This window comes from Trifolium pratense, linkage group LG3 (genome assembly GCF_020283565.1).
Source record: "Trifolium pratense cultivar HEN17-A07 linkage group LG3, ARS_RC_1.1, whole genome shotgun sequence".
Classification (NCBI taxonomy): Eukaryota; Viridiplantae; Streptophyta; class Magnoliopsida; order Fabales; family Fabaceae; genus Trifolium; species Trifolium pratense.
The window spans coordinates 14,661,133-14,680,492 of record NC_060061.1 but is presented as its reverse complement, the minus strand read 5'-3'; the positions used below and the strand labels follow the sequence as shown (position 1 = coordinate 14,680,492).

Below are 19,360 nucleotides of genomic sequence, written 5' to 3'. Positions count from 1 at the left end.
CAGCCGTTATTCAGACAACTATTAAAGGTGAAAATATCGGATTTGTGCAAACATTTATAGCCTTGGCTCCGCACAGGGGACTATACTATATATATCCTTCTCTCATGGAGAAGGATTGGGTATTATTCATTCCCACTCTAAAATCTCACTTTACGCAAATGTTGACTTGAACGTTAAAGTGTCTGCCGGTACAACCTCCTTCACACAATTGTATCGAAGAGGAGCACCATCGGTCACATCCGTTCTAGTTGGATATTTTTTAATGAAAATACTAAAGATATTTTCAAACATTCCAACACTATAAAATCCGAAAAAGTTTATACTTTATATAGTAAATAGGCTTTGGAAGCTTCATCAGACCATATTCTTATACCTCCCTAATGCATGGTTTCCCTCGATTAATTCAAGCATAGACCAAACACAAACACAACATAGAATATTACCATGAGTTTCCTTCTTCAATCTCAAGCTATTGATTGTGAGCAAGACAATATCTCCAAAATTTTGCCAACTAATGTGGAATTTGAGTCCACATTTGAGGTGGAAGCCACCAAATCAGTAGAAAATTATAAGGTGGATGGAATTTTCTTGACATGGGAAGATCTTTGGGTGACTGTTTCAAATGGAAACAATGGAAAGAAACCAATACTTGAAGGTCTTAAAGGCTATGCTAAACCAGGACAACTCTTAGCTATAATGGGTCCTTCTGGTTGTGGCAAGTCCACTCTTCTTGATGCTTTAGCAGGTAATAGTCATGGTATATATCTATGTATTAATTGATAGGCCTCAAATTTGTAGAAATTCCTATATCAATTGTACTATACAGTATAATTTACTTCGAATTTTAGTCCATTTAAATTTTATGTTTTCAATTTTAGTTCCTATTTTTTGAATGTCTTAGAGGGACTAAACATGTACTGTATAATTGTCACCTAATGTAGTGTGAATGCATGTAGTCTGCCATATATGGATTGTCCAATCAATCAAGATCAGACAATCCAAATTTCAATATATATATATATATATATATATATATATATATATATATATTTTTTTTTTTTTAAATCTAAAATACCAAGATGAAAATATATATCAATAATATGATCTTGATCGAACAATCAAGATGTGACTGATTGCGTGTCACAGGGTTGTAACTGTACACAACTTAGATCATTTAATGATAACCTTTGAAACTTCACATTTTATTTCACTTGTCTAAGGTCTTGTCTATTACAAAATCAAAATGTAATAAAACGGGAATAATATCTTATACTTATATATTAATTTTCAGGAAGATTAGGATCTAAGACAAAACAAACTGGGAAGATCCTAATCAATGGCTGCAAACAAGCACTAGCTTATGGAACATCTGTAAGAATATTTTGTCTTAGCCAATAAAGTGTCATTTTTTTTCTTAGGCTAAATTGCACTTTTAACCAAAAACTTGTGTTTTTGGCCTCCTAATTTTTATAATGGCACTTTTTGCCCCTTTTACAAAAGACTGACCCCCACTGATTTTGACCAAGCCAACATACACGTTGGCACTGACACACATTCCAAGTCAACAAGTCAATGCACACGTGGACAGTGACTCACATGACATGCTGACGTGGCATGCGAGTCACTGTCCTCATGTGCGTTGACTTGGTCAAAATCAGCGAGGGGTCCATTCTTTTGCAAAGGGGCTAAAATTATAGGGCCAAAAGTGCTATTATGAAAGTTAGTGGGCCAAAATCGCAAGTTTAAAAAATTTGAGGGCCAAAAGTGCAATTTAGCATTTTTCTTATTTAAACATGATCAATCTATTCATCACTCTTGTTTATCTCTCAACTGAAAAACAGGCTTATGTAACAGATGATGATACAATTTTGAATACTCTAACTGTTAGAGAAGCTGTGTACTATTCAGCTCAGCTTCAGTTACCAGATTCAATGTCCAAATCAGAGAAACAAGAAAGAGCTGATTTTACAATCAAAGAAATGGGGCTACAAGATGCAATCAACACAAGAATTGGAGGGTGGAAATCCAAAGGCATTAGTGGTGGACAAAAGAGAAGAGTTAGCATTTGCATTGAGATATTAACACATCCTAGACTTCTCTTTCTTGATGAACCAACAAGTGGACTTGATAGTGCAGCTTCTTATCATGTTATGAGTAGAATTTCTGATTTTAACAAAAAGGATGGTAGGCAAATGACTATTATTGCATCTATTCATCAGCCAAGTAACGAAATTTTTCGACTTTTTCATAACCTTTGTCTTCTGTCTTCTGGGAAAACAGTTTACTTTGGACCTGTCTCTGCTGCAAATAAGGTTGGAAATAGATACTTCAACCACTTTTTGTGTATTATATACATATATCAGATATTTATAAATACGCCTTGATATTGTATGCGACAGAGTGGTCTTGCTGCCACGATCCACTTATTAGATTCGGTCTTTGTCGCTTCGATTTGTCATATTATACTCTTTGGTGCAGTTTTTCTCATCAAATGGTTTTCGCTGCCCAAGTCTCCAGAGTCCTTCTGATCACTTTGTGAACACAATTAACAAGGATTTTGAACAGGTAAGTTGATTTTGCGTTTTTTTTGTTCTTCACTCTTATTCGCAGGACCCTGAGAAAGGATTAGGTGCAATTAAATATTCTTCACAATTAACAAATAGTTTTTGTTTTTAGCTTGAAAGGTGCAATTAAATAGAAATAAATTGGTTTGCCTATTATTTGCAGGACCCTGAGAAAGGATTAGGTGGAGGGCTAAGCACAGAAGAAGCTATTAATATTCTTGTTAAATCATATGATTCATCTCAAATTAGCCACCAAGTTCAAAATGAACTTTCTCAAATTAAAAAAATGGTGAGTTTTGTTACACCCTATAAGGAGCAAAGTAGTTCACAAGATATTATCATAATAGACAAAGCCTATATATGCATATGCAATACAAAAATGAAAATTTTGCAAGCTAAGATCACAGAAGAATTGATGAATAAATGGATGTAGGTCACAGACACGATGGAGAAGAAAAACCATGCTGATTTCTTAACACAGTGTCTGATTCTTACAAGAAGATCTTTTGTGAATATGTATCGCGAAGCAGGCTATTATTGGTTACGCCTACTTATCTTTGGTGTATTGGCTTTAAGTCTTGGTACCATGTTCTTTCACATTGGTTCGAGCAACGAATCAATTCAGGTAAGATATGTTCTGTTCAGAAGAGTATGAGTTTTACAAATTACAACTTGGATAGAAACTATTCTATGTGCTAAGAAAATCTAGTTTTAATGCCTAAATTTGATTGTTTCAGGCTAGAGCTTCACTCCTTGTGTTTGTTGTTACATTTTTGACATTCATAACTGTTGGTGGATTCCCTTCTTTTGTGGAGGATATGAAGGTAAAGTAATTTTTCATAGTCATATTCTTTAGACCGTAAGACCTGACCTTCATTTTTAGCTAAATAGATTTTTTTAAAAACCTTAGTCTGCTCTGTTTAAAAAAATTCAACCTTTCTTGTGCCTGTTGTAGGCTCGGTTGTATAGTTATGTTGGTCTGTCTGGCCTATTTTTACTCCGGCTATACATGTGTTTGTATTCAATTATTTCTCTTATTATTATTGGTATCGATGTGTACGTCAGCAGTGGCTGGCCCACATTGGACCTGCACACCCGCAAATTTTAATAATTGAACTGGTTATCCTTATTTATTTAAGTTTGCACCCCCGCCACTGGTTCAGTATTCATATTCAGATTGTGTGTAATGTGACCTATCAAAAATGATTTCTTAAACCAAATTCTTTGTGTCATTATAATTTATATATTTATGATTGAGATGCTTGAGCAACTATATGTCACAATCCTAAACCTTTAGTATTTTGATTAGGTGTTTGAACGAGAAAGACTAAATGGACATTATGGTGTCACTGCATTTACCATTGGAAACACATTATCTTCTATTCCATTCTTGCTATTGATGTCATTGATACCAGGACCATTGGTTTATTACCTAGTTGGACTTCACCAAGGACATGAACAATTTGTGTACTTCATATCTATGCTTTTCATTTCAGTCTTTTTAGTTGAAGGTCTCATGATGATTGTTGCAAGTATGGTTCCAAATTTCCTAATGGGAATAATAGTTGGTTCTGGAATTTTAGGGATGATGATGTTAGATGGTGGATTCTATAGACTACCAAGTGATATACCAAATCCATTTTGGAAATACCCTTTGCACTATATTTCATTTCATAAATATGCATATCAAGGATTGTTCAAGAATGAGTTTCAAGGTCTAACATTCACTACTAGCAATCAAGTTATAGTTAGTGGTGAAGATATATTGAAAAACTTGTGGCAAATGGAAATGAATTACTCAAAGTGGGTTGATTTTACTATTTTGGTTGGAATGGCTTTATTTTATAGAATTCTTTTTTTGATTATCATCAAGAGCTTTGAAAAGGTGAAGCCTATGGTTGCAGCAATTAATTGTTCTCAGGAAAATTTGAGGTTCACTAAAGTGACTTGAAGCATTGAGATTGATTAGCTTGCTTTGCTTACCAAACGACAGAGTGATAATAATGTGTTGATGAATAGTACTGCATATGATTCAGTGTATCTGTAATTTTAAGAAGTTAACTCAAAATAAAACAAAATTAAATTGTATATAGATGTATTTGTTTTGATGGGGGAATTAACACAATAATAACAATAGAGCAATATGCAATAGAAATAAAGTTCACCAAATTTGTAACAACTTATGAGGATCAACAACAAATAAAAGGCAGTCAATTGAACAAAATAAAGATACCGAAATTTTAGCATGGTAAATCCTCGACATGAGAGTAAAAAATCGTGGGTTGTCGACTAGACCAAATAAATAGCTCCACTATAATCAAATAAGGGTACAAGAGAGTCTCAAAGTGATGCACAAATAAGTGCTACCAACCAACCAAACAATAAAGCACAAAAGTTTACAAAACAAGAACAAGAAGCTGAAAAAATCCCCCAAAAACCTGATGCAATGCGAGCTTGATTTCTCCATCCTCAGATCTTATTTTGACGATCCGGTGAAAAGTTGACCTTAGGTGTTGCAAACATGAGCTATGTTTTTGCGAGACTATTGCGTGAAAAATGACCATAGTTTCGGAACATAGTTGACGAAATCGCTTAGTTTCGTTTTGTAGATACCAAAATCGCTTAGTTTCGTTTCATAGATTCCGACATTTACGGTTACAAACCCATAAAACTTCATCGGTTGGATTAAAACAAGTGTATAAATGGCTTTCTGGGATGATTCGATTCCCTTATTCAGATATTCTTCAAAGAAAGTTTGACAATCGATGAATCAAGATCGATTCCTACCATGATGCTTTTGCTGCTGCTGTGTAATGAATAAAGTGGTGAATAAGAAAGATAACAACAAACTAGTAATAAAAGGAAACTAACTTTCTCCAAATTCTTCTCTGCTTTATTTCATATGCCAATTGATACATATATAGTGTGATTACCAACGCAATACACCAAGTTCGTTCCACAATTTCAGGCATTTCTTACATCACCTATTCTAACAGAATAAGCTGACTCACTAGTAGAGAACCTTCTAGGCTATTAATTACTTTCTACCCCCCTTCTTGAGTGTTGGAATCACAAAGTCATCCAAGTGTTTGGGCCTAACAATCTTCCTCTTGACTTTAGGCTGATGGCCCAACACTTCTTCCTCATTCTCTTGAGCCCAATTCTCTTGTATTTCTTCATCTAGGCCCATGTCATTTTGATTCATGACATCCCTCTGCTCATCAAGACTGACCATGTCCTCATGGTCAAATGTTGGATATGAATTTTTCAGGTCTTGATAGTTCTCCCAAGTTGCATCTTCTGGAAAAAGTCCCTCCCATTGAACAAGTGCTTCCTGCTGGCCATTTTCCTCATTGGTCCTCCAATCAAGTATAGCAATGGGAGTGATGCAAGGCTGATTATCTACGGTTTCTGGTGGTAATGCTAACGGAACCACCGTGTTGTCAAAGCAAGGTTTCAGCCGTGAGACGTGAAACACTGGATGGATCCTACTAGTGTCGGGTAACTCCAGCTCAAAGGCTACCTCCCCGATAGCACGCACTAGTTTAAAAGGACCATAAAAGCGTTTTGAAAGTTTGTGAAACCTGCGCCCCAAAACCGAATTCTGGCGATAAGGCCTAAGCTTAACAAATACCCAGTCTCCAACTTTGAATTGATGAGGAATTCGCTTCAAATCTGCATACTCCTTCATGGTATTTTGGGCTTTCAACAGCTTGTTCTTCAATACTTCAATTACTATGTCGCGTTCTGTCAGCGTTGCATCCACAGCTTGCAACTTAGATGAACCTGGAACGTAATCAGCAAGGGTAGGTGGTGGTCTACCATACACTACTTCATAAGGTGAAATTCCTGTAGAAGTATGTATCGCTGTGTTGTAGTGCCATTCTGCCCAGTGTAAGTAATGACCCCATTGCTTTGGTTTGTCATGAACAAAGCATCTGAGATATTGCTGCAACACCTTATTGACATTCTCCGTTTGTCCATCACTTTGAGGATGGTAAGCAGTAGACATACGAAGCTTTGTACCACTTAAGCGGAACAACTCTTGCCAAAAGTGACTCAGAAAAATAGGATCCCGGTCCGAGACAATGCTCCTAGGCATGCCATGTAGCTTGCACACCATTTTTGCAAACAGATCAGCTACTTTAGCTGCAGTGAAATGGGTTGGTAAAAGGCCAAAATGAGCAGCTTTCGACAATCTGTCTACTACCACCAAGACCACTGTGTGTGTTTGGAAAGAAGGGAGCCCTACCACGAAATCAAGGGATATATCCTCCCACACTTTGTCTGGTATTGGTAATGGTTGCAGCAACCCATAGGGTGAATGTGTAGGTGGCTTAGTTTGTTGACAAATAGCACAAGACTTGACAAACTGTGTAACATCATTACGCATTCCATGCCAAAACACATTTTCTTGTAGACGTCCAAAGGTGCGATGGATTCCACTATGTCCCCCTATGGTAGAAGAGTGAAATTCTTCCAATAGTGTAACTTTGAGAGGAGAATTAGATGGAATAAACAGTTTCCCTTTGAAGAACAACAAGTCATCTAAAATCTCAAAGCCCATGTGTGCATCCGGATTTTCCTTCACATTGGTCAAGAGCTGCTGAAATTCATCATCTTGGACCAATTGTTCTTTGAGTGTGTGCAGAAAATCCAAATGTGGTACTGTTATAGCTAAACAGTGGACACGTGAAAGAGCGTCTGCAACGCGATTTTGAGGACCAGGTTTGTACATGATTTCATAAGAATAGCCCAACAATTTAGCAAGATAAAACTGCTGCTCTGGTGTTTGGATCACTTGTGTCATTAGTTCCCTCAAACTTCTTTGATCCGTGTATATAATAAAAGTATTGCCCAGCAAGTAAGTGCGCCATTTCTTCACAGCTGTAGTAATAGCACACAACTCTCTGACATAAGTAGAAGCCACCAACATTCTTGGGCAGAATTGTTTACTAAAATAGCATATGGGGTGACCTTTTTGGATCAACACCGCACCCATTCCCATGCCGGATGCATCAGTCTCTAAGATAAATTGGTCCTCAAAGTTGGGAAGGCTTAAAACAGGAGCTTCAGACATTGCCCTTTTAAGCATATCAAATGCTTGTTGAGCGGCATCGGTCCATATAAAAGCATCACGTTTTAAAAGAGCAGTAAGAGGGGCAGCAATGGAAGCATACTTGCAGATAAACTTGCGATAAAATCCTGTGAGACCTAGAAACCCACGGAGTTGCTTCACGTTGGATGGAACTGGCCAGCTAACCATGGCTTCAATTTTGGTAGGATCTGGACCTACACCTTCAGCCGAGACTATGTGACCCAAATAATCAATAGATGATTGAGCGAATGAACACTTGGATTGTTTTAAGCAAAAGTCATGAGTAAGCAAGCATTGGAACACAACCTTTAAGTGTTCTAAATGACTATCCAAGGTAGGGCTGTAAACGAGGATATCGTCAAAGAAGACGATCACAAAACGACGCAAATATGGCTCAAATATCAAATTCATAGTAGACTGAAAAGTAGAGGGAGCGTTGCATAAGCCGAACGGCATTACCAGAAACTCATAGTGCCCGTGGTGTGTGCGAAAAGCAGTCTTGTGAATATCCTCTTGTGCCATTCGAATCTGATGGTACCCCGAGCGTAAGTCAAGCTTCGAAAACCACTGCGTACCATACAATTCATCAAGAAGCTCATCAATTGCAGGAATAGGGAATCGGTCCTTACTAGTAAGAGTATTCAAAGCACGATAATCCACACAGAAGCGCCAGGTACCGTCCTTCTTGCGCACCAACAACACAGGGGAAGAGAAGGCACTAGAACTAGGTTGTATGAGACCATTAGCAAGCATGTCCTTGATCTGGGATTCAATTTCACGCTTCTGGAAATGAGGGTAACGATACGGACGAACATTGATAGGGTTTGTATTGGGGAGAAGAGGTATTTTGTGGTCTACTGGTCTTTGTGGTGGAAGGTGGGTAGGTGAGTTGAAGAGAGAAGCAAATTGTTGAAGCAATTGCTCCACACGAGGGTCAGAGTGGGATGGTGGATTATGTGGTGGTTCAGGTTGTATAAGTTGAAGGTGGAGAAAAGTGTCAATGGCGTCTGTGGCTAGGAGACGCTGCAATTGGTGAATGTTGGCTTCAGCAGGACTTGCTTTTGGTACCCCAGTCAATTGGATTTGTTGTCCCTCCTTGTAAAAACTCATAGTTAACTTCTCATAATCAGTAATAACAGGGCCCAATGTCTTAAGCCATTGAACACCCAAAACCAACTCAGCTCCACTGATAGGAAGAAAGCACCAACTCAGTTCTCAATGAAAGCACCAAATTGTAATGAATAAAGTGGTGAATAAGAAAGATAACAACAAACTAGTAATAAAAGGAAACTAACTTTCTCCAAATTCTTCTCTGCTTTATTTCATATGCCAATTGATACATATATAGTGTGATTACCAACGCAATACACCAAGTTCGTTCCACAATTTCAGGCATTTCTTACATCACCTATTCTAACAGAATAAGCTGACTCACTAGTAGAGAACCTTCTAGGCTATTAATTACTTTCTACCCCCCTTCTTGAGTGTTGGAATCACAAAGTCATCCAAGTGTTTGGGCCTAACAATCTTCCTCTTGACTTTAGGCTGATGGCCCAACACTTCTTCCTCATTCTCTTGAGCCCAATTCTCTTGTATTTCTTCATCTAGGCCCATGTCATTTTGATTCATGACATGCTGTTTGTTTTCTTGTCGTTGATACAGATTTATGAATCTGAACGTTATGAGTCTGAAAGTTAAAGAATAATATAAGAACACACTTCGGAAGTTACGTTCTGAACCGGAGCGTTTTCGGATTGTAACTTCCGAAATCATGTTGCTGCTATTTGTTCAGCGCCGCCGGTGTTCGTCACACTCACTGAGTTACTAAATTATGGTATCCAACTCACCTAAATATTTTTAGATTGAAAATAATGCAGTGTCATATATTATAATAATTAGCTTTGCTAAAATTTCATTATATATGACACTGCATTATTTTCAATCTAAAAATATTTAGGTGAGTTGGATACCATAATTTACTAGGACTAGAGACAATCCTGAGATTTAGAGACGCTCATCAAAGTACTTATACACTACTCACCAACAAGATTCTAACATGATGATCTAAATTAACACAAAAACTTCCTAATTTGGTGGAACTTGAAAGTAAGTAAGTAAATAAATAAATAAATAAATAAAAAGACAAATAGACATGTCATTTTATCAAAATGTACGGGGATATACTAACATGACAAATTCTTATCTACCCATTGATATCCTTACCCATGCTACTACCCATCCAAGTTGTCAAACTAGAAATTTGAGCCACCACTATTGTTTATAGTAGATTAGTATGTGATATTATGTATAATTACATATTCAACCTAAATACATTAATTGCAACTTTTACCAATTCCTATGATCAATTAAGTGTGCTGTTCATCTTCTCAAAGTAACCCACCATTTTCTTTTTTTTTTACAAACGCCATATTTGTTCTTTGAAAAACATACTAATTAAAGTTTCATTTTTTATATTTCTATATGTAATTAAAATATATTGAAATAAATTATTAGTCTGTTTATTGTGTTTAGAACTAATAAAATATAATTTAATTATAAAAAATAAATGGAGTCTTTGATAACTTTGAGCTTATAGTAATTTATAACTTATAGTAGCTTATAAGTTCACGAGGATTAACTATTTTCTTCAAAAAAATGAGCATTAACTTATTTTTATTGCCTTTAGTTTATTTTGATTTATTTTTGAGCTTATGAAAAATACTTTGTGCAAATAAATAAAATTTTATGTTAATTTATAAGTTTTCACTAGCGAAAAACTCCCTTACGAATGCTTGGTTATATAAATTCAATTATTTCTACTTTAAACTTTTTTTATTGTCTGGTTTTAGTTATTTTAATATTGATCACATTATAATAAAATCTAAGGACCTAGTGGATATCGCATAGGAAACGAAGTTAGTAATCCCGACCGAAGGACAGCGTGCTAAGGCTTACATGAGAGCATTAAATTCACTATATGCGGTCTTAGTATAAGATTTGAATAAAACGTTAAATTCTACCTTGCAGAGTATGTCTGTGGGTAGGTGACTAGTTTTAGGCAAATGTGACAACTTATAATTTAGGGGTCCCTAGGGCGATGAGACCAAAGTTTTAACGAAAAAGTGGAGTTCTGGATTAGGGTGTCTAAATAAAGTAGGGTAACCTTTAACTAAGCTATGTAGAAGTTTGTAATAGAAATAGACACACATAATAAATACATCGCACCTATTTTCAATAGTCTAAATCCTAGGAGAGAGAAATAATTGAGCAACCAAGCAGGAGTAAGGGAGGGATCCGACCACACTTAACCACCCCGTGTGGTCATACACACAACATTTACTTTTCAGTCATTTAATTTATGCATTTATTTTTAAGTTAAAATAGGTCGCCCGAGAAACTCGTAAGTAGCGGATGACTAAAAATAGGGCGCGCGAGAAAGTCGTAGGTATAGCGGATGAGTAAAAATATGACGCGCAAGAAACTCGTAAGTAGCGGATGAGTAAAAATAGGGCGCGAGAAACTCATAAGTAGCGGATGAGTAAAAATAGGGCGCGCGAGAATTATTATATATATAATATAAGTAGCGGATGAGTAAAAATAGGACGCGCGAAAATTATCGATCATATTTATAATGTCGAGTTTGAGCACTAAATATAAAATAAAAAATAAAAAAATAAATTGGGCGGTCCGAAAGCCCGACAACCCGTACCGGGCCGGGCTCGGGCACTAATTTTGGTAGCCCGTTTTTTATCCGAGCTTTTTAGCCCGGCCCGATGAAGCCCGAAGCCCGACCGGGCTGACCCGAATTTGGTCGGGCCGCCCGTTTTGACAGCTCTAACGTTGTACGTCGATCTCTAATTATAAAGTTAATTGTTATCACAAAAATATTTATTTATGTTAAAATGGACTAAAATGTATATTTTAACATAAGAGGGGAGTGTAATTTACTTTACTTTTAAATATTTTTTATTCGTTTAATAATATGTTACCTAAACGGACTAACGATCAAATAAATATTTAAATTTCGACAATCAGACACTTCAATCTCGTTAATTTAATATTCATATTTAATTTATAAATAATTATTAGTCCAAATTAACTTTTTTTGTAAAAAAAAAAAAAGAAGGAACAAACCTAATTAGTTTTTAAAATAGGAACTAATAAAATTGAAAAAAAAAAAATGGTTTAACACTTTAACCAAAGCATTGAACTCACAAACAATAGTTTAAAAAAAATAAGTTACTATAAAAAACTTGCCTTCACAAAGGCTAGAACACGCAACACTTGGGTAGAATTTGCACATGCGTAACCACTGAGCCAGGAAATGTTGTTGTGATTTTGTTCAGTTTCATAATATATAAATACGTGATAAGCAACAACAGAACAAAACAACTTCATCTTCAACCTCTGGGTCACTTTGACCCGAATTCAGATCCGCCTCAGATCTGAATCTTGAACGTTGCCGGCCAATTTTAACATAAAAAACCACAATTAATAACTCAGAAACATCATACAATTAATTTCTAATTTATTTCTGATTTTAATTTCGATTAAAATTTTGTTAAATCAAATACTAAACTCAAAATTGGACAAAATATGAAGAACAAATACCTAAATTTGCTAAAGAACTACTCAGGCTTGTTGAAGAAAATACCCAGATTTAATATCTATACCATGTTACCCATATTTCGGGTAAAAAGAAAGATGTGCATTTAGAGAAGAAGAAGTCAAAAGAGATTTTTGAGAATACTAAAAGTGCATGTCAAGAGGAAGAAGATGGAAGATAATGGATGAAATGAATAATCCGTAAAAAAAATAAAAATGAAGAGAATTGGAATATGGGTGTATTTACAATTATTAAAAGTTGTGTTGTGATAATTGAAATTTAACATTACTTTAGTAATATTATAAATGATATTTTAGTGGACCAATATATTTAAGACATTTAGGATGGGTCAGCTGACCCAATTTTATGGAATGAGTTAGAAGTTAAAAACACGAAATCTTTAACCTCTGGAATAAATATTCTTTCTTATTCCAGATGCCAATTGGCCAGAAAATTCACTGGGCCAAATCCATCGGGAGTAAAGTCATTCCTCCCGATCAACACCTCTTCTAGTTTGGAGACTTTTTCACTAAGCTTCCCACTAACGATCTCCTATCTACTAGGGGAATCAATTCGGCTTCTATGTGCTCTATTTGCTTGAATGAAGTGGAAACATCTTTGCATTTGTTCCTTAGGTGCTCATTTGCTGTTAACATTAATAATCTTCAAGATATGAGTGATGTTTGTAATAGAGGATGGTCATCTTAGTGCAAAATTTTGATCCTGACAACCATCATTAATTGCTTTAATTTGATCTGATTTTGTAGAAATCAAAAGAGATTCAAAAACAAAATTATTGATTGCAAAACTACTATCTTTATGATCATTTACAATGCCTCTCTGTCTCGTAATCTCACTTTAATGTATTCAGGTTCTGCAATGACTGATTTTTGTATTTGCAAAGCTTTAAATGTGCAAAACCATCTTCCTAAAGCCCCTATAATTACTGAAATTATTTGGCAGCATCCACCTCTTAGTTGGGTTAAGTGTAATTCAGATGGTGCTTCAAAGGGTAACCCTGACCCTTCTGCTTGTGGAGGTAGTATCTTTAGAGACAATCAAACTAATATGATCTAGGCTGTTTTGCTTCCAATATGCGTGTAAGTGATGCTTTCTCTTCTAATCAGCTTGTTGGTGTAATTACTGCTATTGAAATTGCTTATTGGAGAGTTGGAATTATCTTTGGCTGGAGTGTGATTCCAAGCTCGTGACTCTACCTTTCAAGTCTCAGCTAGCCATTTCTTGGAAGTTAAGAAACTGTTGGAACAATTGCTTGCATTTGGTGAGAAGTATGTATTTTAATGTCTCTCACATCTATATTGAAGGAAATCATGTTGCAGACAAACTAACTAATTTAGGCTTTGCCATTAATAATAGTTTATGGTTTTATTTAAGATTTGCCTTATTATTGGTTTGCTTAACCTTGGGGAAGGTTTGATTGTTTCCTCTCCTTTGTATCTACTTCTCATTTTATATTCTATTTTTAGAGGTTAGCTTTCATGGCTTTCGTCCTCCTTTATTTTAAAAAAAAAAAACTTTAATATAAATTTAATTATTGATAAATTTGACTCCTTAAAATGTCATCAAATTAAACTCAACTTCTTACAATAAATGTTATTAGTTTAATATTAATTTTTAAAAAATATTTTATATTTGAAATTCCAGTAGCCACACACATTCTTTTGTACTAAATGCCATAGGCCATTACAACATTTATGAACTATTTAATTTCTTCGGAAAAGCATTTTTCTTAGGAGAATTCTTTAATACACATATTATGTGAATATATACCGGTACACGGTTGAGATTGAGATGAATGATTGTGATTGATTCACAAATACTATTTAATAAGTATTTGTGAACTAATTACAATCATCCATCTAAACAAATATACAGGTACAATCCACATAATATATGTACTGGAGTGTCCCTCATTTTTCTTACGCTAATAGAGTAATAGCCAGTAGACACACATTTTATTTTATTTTTTAAATAGTCTAATGATTTGAAATTCAATCCTTAAAGTAGATAAAACTTAAAAAAATTGGCCTTTTAGTGGCAGTTTTTTAGTGGGGGTTTTACAAAACCCCAGATTGACCCACATTAGACACGTAGCTTAAGTATTTTTCAAAGTGGGATGTCCAGAATTTGAATCCAGACCACTGCATATGAAATGTAATATCCCTATTAACTGAGCTAAACTCACCGGAACACACATTCTTATTATTATTTCTTATTAAAAAAAACATTCTTATTATTATTGAATTTTGAAAAATAATTTTTTCTTTTTTTTTAAAAAAATATTATTATTGTGGCTTCAAATCATCCTTCACCGTCAGGCCGACGCATATATATAACCAGACTCGTATTAAAGCACTACCCAGGCTGATCACATGGACAATTAATTATTCCCCGTCAATATTTTGCAATGAAATATTTTTTTTCATTTTTTTAAAAATAGCTAAAGAATTATATAAGATGTTGGTCGTAATTTTGATTTTGATCTCAAAAATATTTGAGATGTCTCATTCATTCCTTACTGAGTTAGTCATTGCTGATGATACACCAAAGGTGATTTCTTTATAATTGTTTCTTTTGTTTTAGGTTTAATCCCTCATCTTTATAAAAAAAAAAAGAGAGTAAGAATTACGAAAAGAAGTCAGAAAGTAAAAAACGAAACCACACAATAGCGAAAACAACAAAATTTCTCAACTATCTCCACAAATCCAAGATATCTTAATCGATTATTCCACCATAAATATAAAAGATAATAAAAAACAAAAAGTCAATATAAGCTTAAAGTGCTACTGACTGGTGTGTTGAAACAAGAAACTTGAGGTCTCTATATATAACATTGAGTTCCTCCACTCTTCACTTTTCTAAGTAATGTGAGACTTCTTAAATTGCCTTGACCTTTTTTCCTTCATTAACAATGTGGGACTTACATTGCAATCAACCCCAACACTTATTTACCCTTCCAATAAATATTATTCTTTTATTGTTAAAAAAAAAATCTTTGAGTTAAAAACAAAATTGTTACACACCTTCTAAATAATTCAAACTGTAACAATCTCAGAGTTATAACGAAGATGTGCAAAATGTTTATTATTATTAGGATTAGGATTAAAATAACACTATATTAGATCAAAATATAAAACAGTTAAAATCATAACAAGGAGGTTACCATCACCAAAACAAATATATTAAAAAGATAAGAGATACAAGGGAGTAGGGGGCTTAAACCAAACCCTCTCAATAGGAAATAAACATGTAGCTTGACAACTCAAGCTTATTTCTAATTTTCTATTAAGCTGCTGCACAAAGCAAAAGGGAGAGTATTCCAAAAAGTAAAATTATAGTTAAGAAATCACGTATAATAAATTATATTAGAAAATGTTAAAAAATATTATTTTAATATAAAATTTACATTTTTTGTTTTCTGTTTATTGAAGAAGTCAACGAAATAAATATAATAAACATTTTAGGCATAAGAAATGCTTAAAAAAGGAGTTAAAACATAGTACCGAATAAAATAAGAAAAGAAGATCAACCCGACTTAAGGATTTAGGATTTATAAACCAGTGATTTAAATCAAAATAAAAATCTTTTCCCGAGCCTCAATCACCACCAAACATTGATTTTAATATTGTAAATCAACCTTTCAGTAAACATTTCCTTATGGTTAAAAACTCTACTATTACGCTCCTTCCAAATAGACCAAACAGTCGCTAATCATATCGCATGAAAATACTCCAAGTAGATTTGCAAAAATCATGCGCCCCACAAAACTGAGATGCCAAAGTCATGACATTATTTGTAAGAACACATGAAACCCCTAACCAAGATATAATACCATTCCAGACCGCAAAAAAAAAAAAAAAGACATTTCAATAATAAGTGGTGAACATCCTCCATTGCGGTCTGCAAAATAGAATCATTACGAGGCACTCGTGTTCAAATAAGTTATACTTTGTAGGTAACCTATCGTACATAAAACTACACGCAAAAGTAGAAACCTTTAACGGAACAAGCTTATTCCAAACAATCTCACAATGAGAATACAACTATGTCGAAGTTAGATGAGTTAGAACCTGATGTGCCCCACTGACTGAATAACTTGCATCAGGATCTGACAGCCACTCCCACTCATCAAAAGTATCAATCTACAATAAAACATTAACCAAAGCAGCACAACACTCTCCCCACAACTCTTCCATTTCCACGTAAGCCCCACCCTAACCTGCACATAACCGCCACCGACTATCCTTGTCAAGACATAAATCAAAAAGTCTACTAAATTAAAATGAAACTTCAGCGGAATCCCATAGTTATCCTTCCAAAATAGAGTTCGCTCACCATCGCCTACCCTTCAAACAATGTTTTCACCAAACCACCTCCCCTCACACGCCTCACTCTCAGACCTAATACTATGTATAATTTTCCACCAACTAATCGCTCTACTACCTCCATTATCCACCTGACCATCCATGATCCCATATTTAATTGCTAACACCTTAATCAAAGTTTCGTGCAAAAACCTCTAGCTAATACTATTTACCTAATTAACTAGTATGTTAGCTCGTGCCATCCACATGATTACTTTCTTTTTTAATATTATTTATGTGTTTATTTTGATATGTTATTGGAGTAATTTGATTTAAAATTTCACGACAAAATTAAGATAGGTTTTGCATGATATAGGTTTAACGATGTTACATGATATAGCAAAATGAAAACTATTATTTCTCTTCTCGTTCTACACTATTAGGAGATAGGTTATTTCTCTTATCTTCATTCCCGGAACTATATAGTGACCCTATAAATATAAAATAATTATAAACTCGATTCTCAAATGAAAATTTAATTAGTCAATGATCATTTATAATAGTGGAGTAGAAAGTGTTCTGCATTTCTCATTCTACACCAGTTACAAATTCCCTCTCTCTCTCTCTCTCTCTCTCTCACTCTCACTCTCTCTCTATTTCTATATCTCCCTCAAATGATAATTTTCATTTTTTTAATAATATTTATTTTTATGTATTTTTTTCTTTTGAAGGTTGTCTATTTCATTTTTCATTTTATATTATTTTGAATGTTGTATATATATTTTTCTTTCAATTGTTTATGAGATTGATTTTGTTTAATTTACTTGAATATGAAAATACGATATATGTTTAAGGATGTTAGAGGCATAGTGGGGTGGGTACTCCCCCATTCCTTGTTCCCCATTCAAAAAAACTAAGAGATTCTCTCTCCCTCCCTCTCTCACATCTCTATCTCTTAGGACTCTATAGGGACTCTATCAATAAAAAATAATTGTAAATTTTATAGTATTTTTTGAATGAATATTAACATACTTTGATCAAATGAAAAAATCTATCTATGAATCTCCACTTACATTGATAAATTAGCATTCCAAAAATGGTTTGAACGAAGGTTTATGGAAAACTTGAAATTAGAATTATGAAAAAAATTCATAGACTATAAAAAATTAAAATTATATTAATTTATTTTAGGTTTCCCATGAATTTCATCAGTCGGATGTAATCTAGCTAGTAAAAGTGCGATGGACACAAAACATGGGAAATTCCCGTAGTCGGAATTCAAATTTTAATTAGTCAATGTGTATTTATAATAGTGGAGTGGGAAGTGTTTTCTCATTTCCAATTATATACTGTTGGACTACCATTCAACCGTCATTTCGAATCTTGACCACTAAGAGACTCTCTCTCTCTCTCTCTCTCTCTCTCTCTCTCTCTCTTTATTTTTATCTCTTTCTCGTCTCCATTACAGGACTCTATAGAGACTCCATCTATAGAAAACAATTGTTAATTCTATATTTTTTTAATGAATATCAATAAAATTCTCGTGTTCAGTTATCACTATCTTCTACTTAAATTTTAATTAAAAAAATTCATAGACTATAAAAGAAGATTCAATTGAATGGCAAGTAAGCAAGCCTAATTGAATGTCAACAAAGTGGGTTAGAGAATTTTTTTTTTTTAATAATGAGTTAGAGAAGATTCAATTTTTTTTTTATAAGAGAGAAGATTCAATTGTTTTACAAAAAGAAAAAAAACTTTAATTTTTTTTAATCGTTTTTTTTTTAAATCTTTTTTGAGAAGATCTTTTTTTCATTCCTTTTTTTTTTGTTTTAAATTTTTTTTTGATTTTTTTTTTAAATAATGGATTATAGAAGATTCAATTGAATGTCACGTAATAAAACTCTCTAATTAAATGACACATAAGCAATTTCTATGAGAATGCACAAGAGAGCTTCGTGGAAATCTTCCTATGTATATAATAGAGAAGAGATATGCTAGATTAAACTCTTTCACTCGACTAACCCGGTCCTCCCTAACATGACCATTATTATTATTATTTCAATTTTTTTTGTGGATAATATATAGGGAAGCAAAGAGCAACCCTACATATTAAATTAATAAAACCAAAATCTGTATATTTTCATATATTTTCTTTATTTTATCATCCGCAATGTTTTTTTATTTTAGACTAAAATCAGCAATTGTTTGTTAGCCTTTCCCTTTCAATTTCCTTTTACTAAAATTAGCATTCGCATGTTGGAATGAATTAATGATCGTGGTTGGGAGTTGGTAGATTGTAATAATTTCAAAATTGTGACAGCATAATATATGTTTTTTTTTTTTTTTTATAATGACAGCATAATAATCTTTCAAAATAAGTGATCCACGCATTAATTCTCTTTTTCTCATTTACGTAGTAATTGTTTATCCCACATCTAGTAGTAGTGTAGTCCACTGTGGAGGGTTGAGCAATGCCATGCGACCCAATGTAAAATTGATATAACTGCAAATATATGGAAGTTAGTATCGGTCGGGTGCAGATCGAGTCTCGGCCGATATATGTGAAAATCGGTCATAAACAATTGTATATAGACGGGTGAAAGTTTCATTTTTTACTATTTTTTATTTTTTATGAGGAGGGATCCGTTGACTCCAGGAGTAAGTCTTCATTGATTTACTCCGCTTAATAACTCGATATCGGCATTATATTTCTTGAATCCAACCGTTGAATTCAAAGATCTTATTGAGTAGATCAACTCCATAAATT

At 34.1% G+C, this 19,360-nt stretch overlaps 1 protein-coding gene across 1 annotated transcript; it reads left to right on the top strand.

Annotated features, from left to right (window-relative positions):
* The first annotated feature begins 444 nt into the window (after positions 1-444).
* On the top strand, positions 445-4,689 carry LOC123914625 (ABC transporter G family member 1-like). The gene is made up of 8 exons (XM_045965819.1): positions 445-745; positions 1,292-1,371; positions 1,842-2,312; positions 2,479-2,565; positions 2,728-2,853; positions 2,998-3,189; positions 3,302-3,388; positions 3,874-4,689. Exons 1-8 carry the CDS (start codon positions 445-447, stop codon positions 4,513-4,515), a joined length of 1,986 nt encoding a protein of 661 aa, XP_045821775.1. The 3' UTR covers positions 4,516-4,689.
* The last annotated feature ends 14,671 nt before the right edge of the window (positions 4,690-19,360 follow it).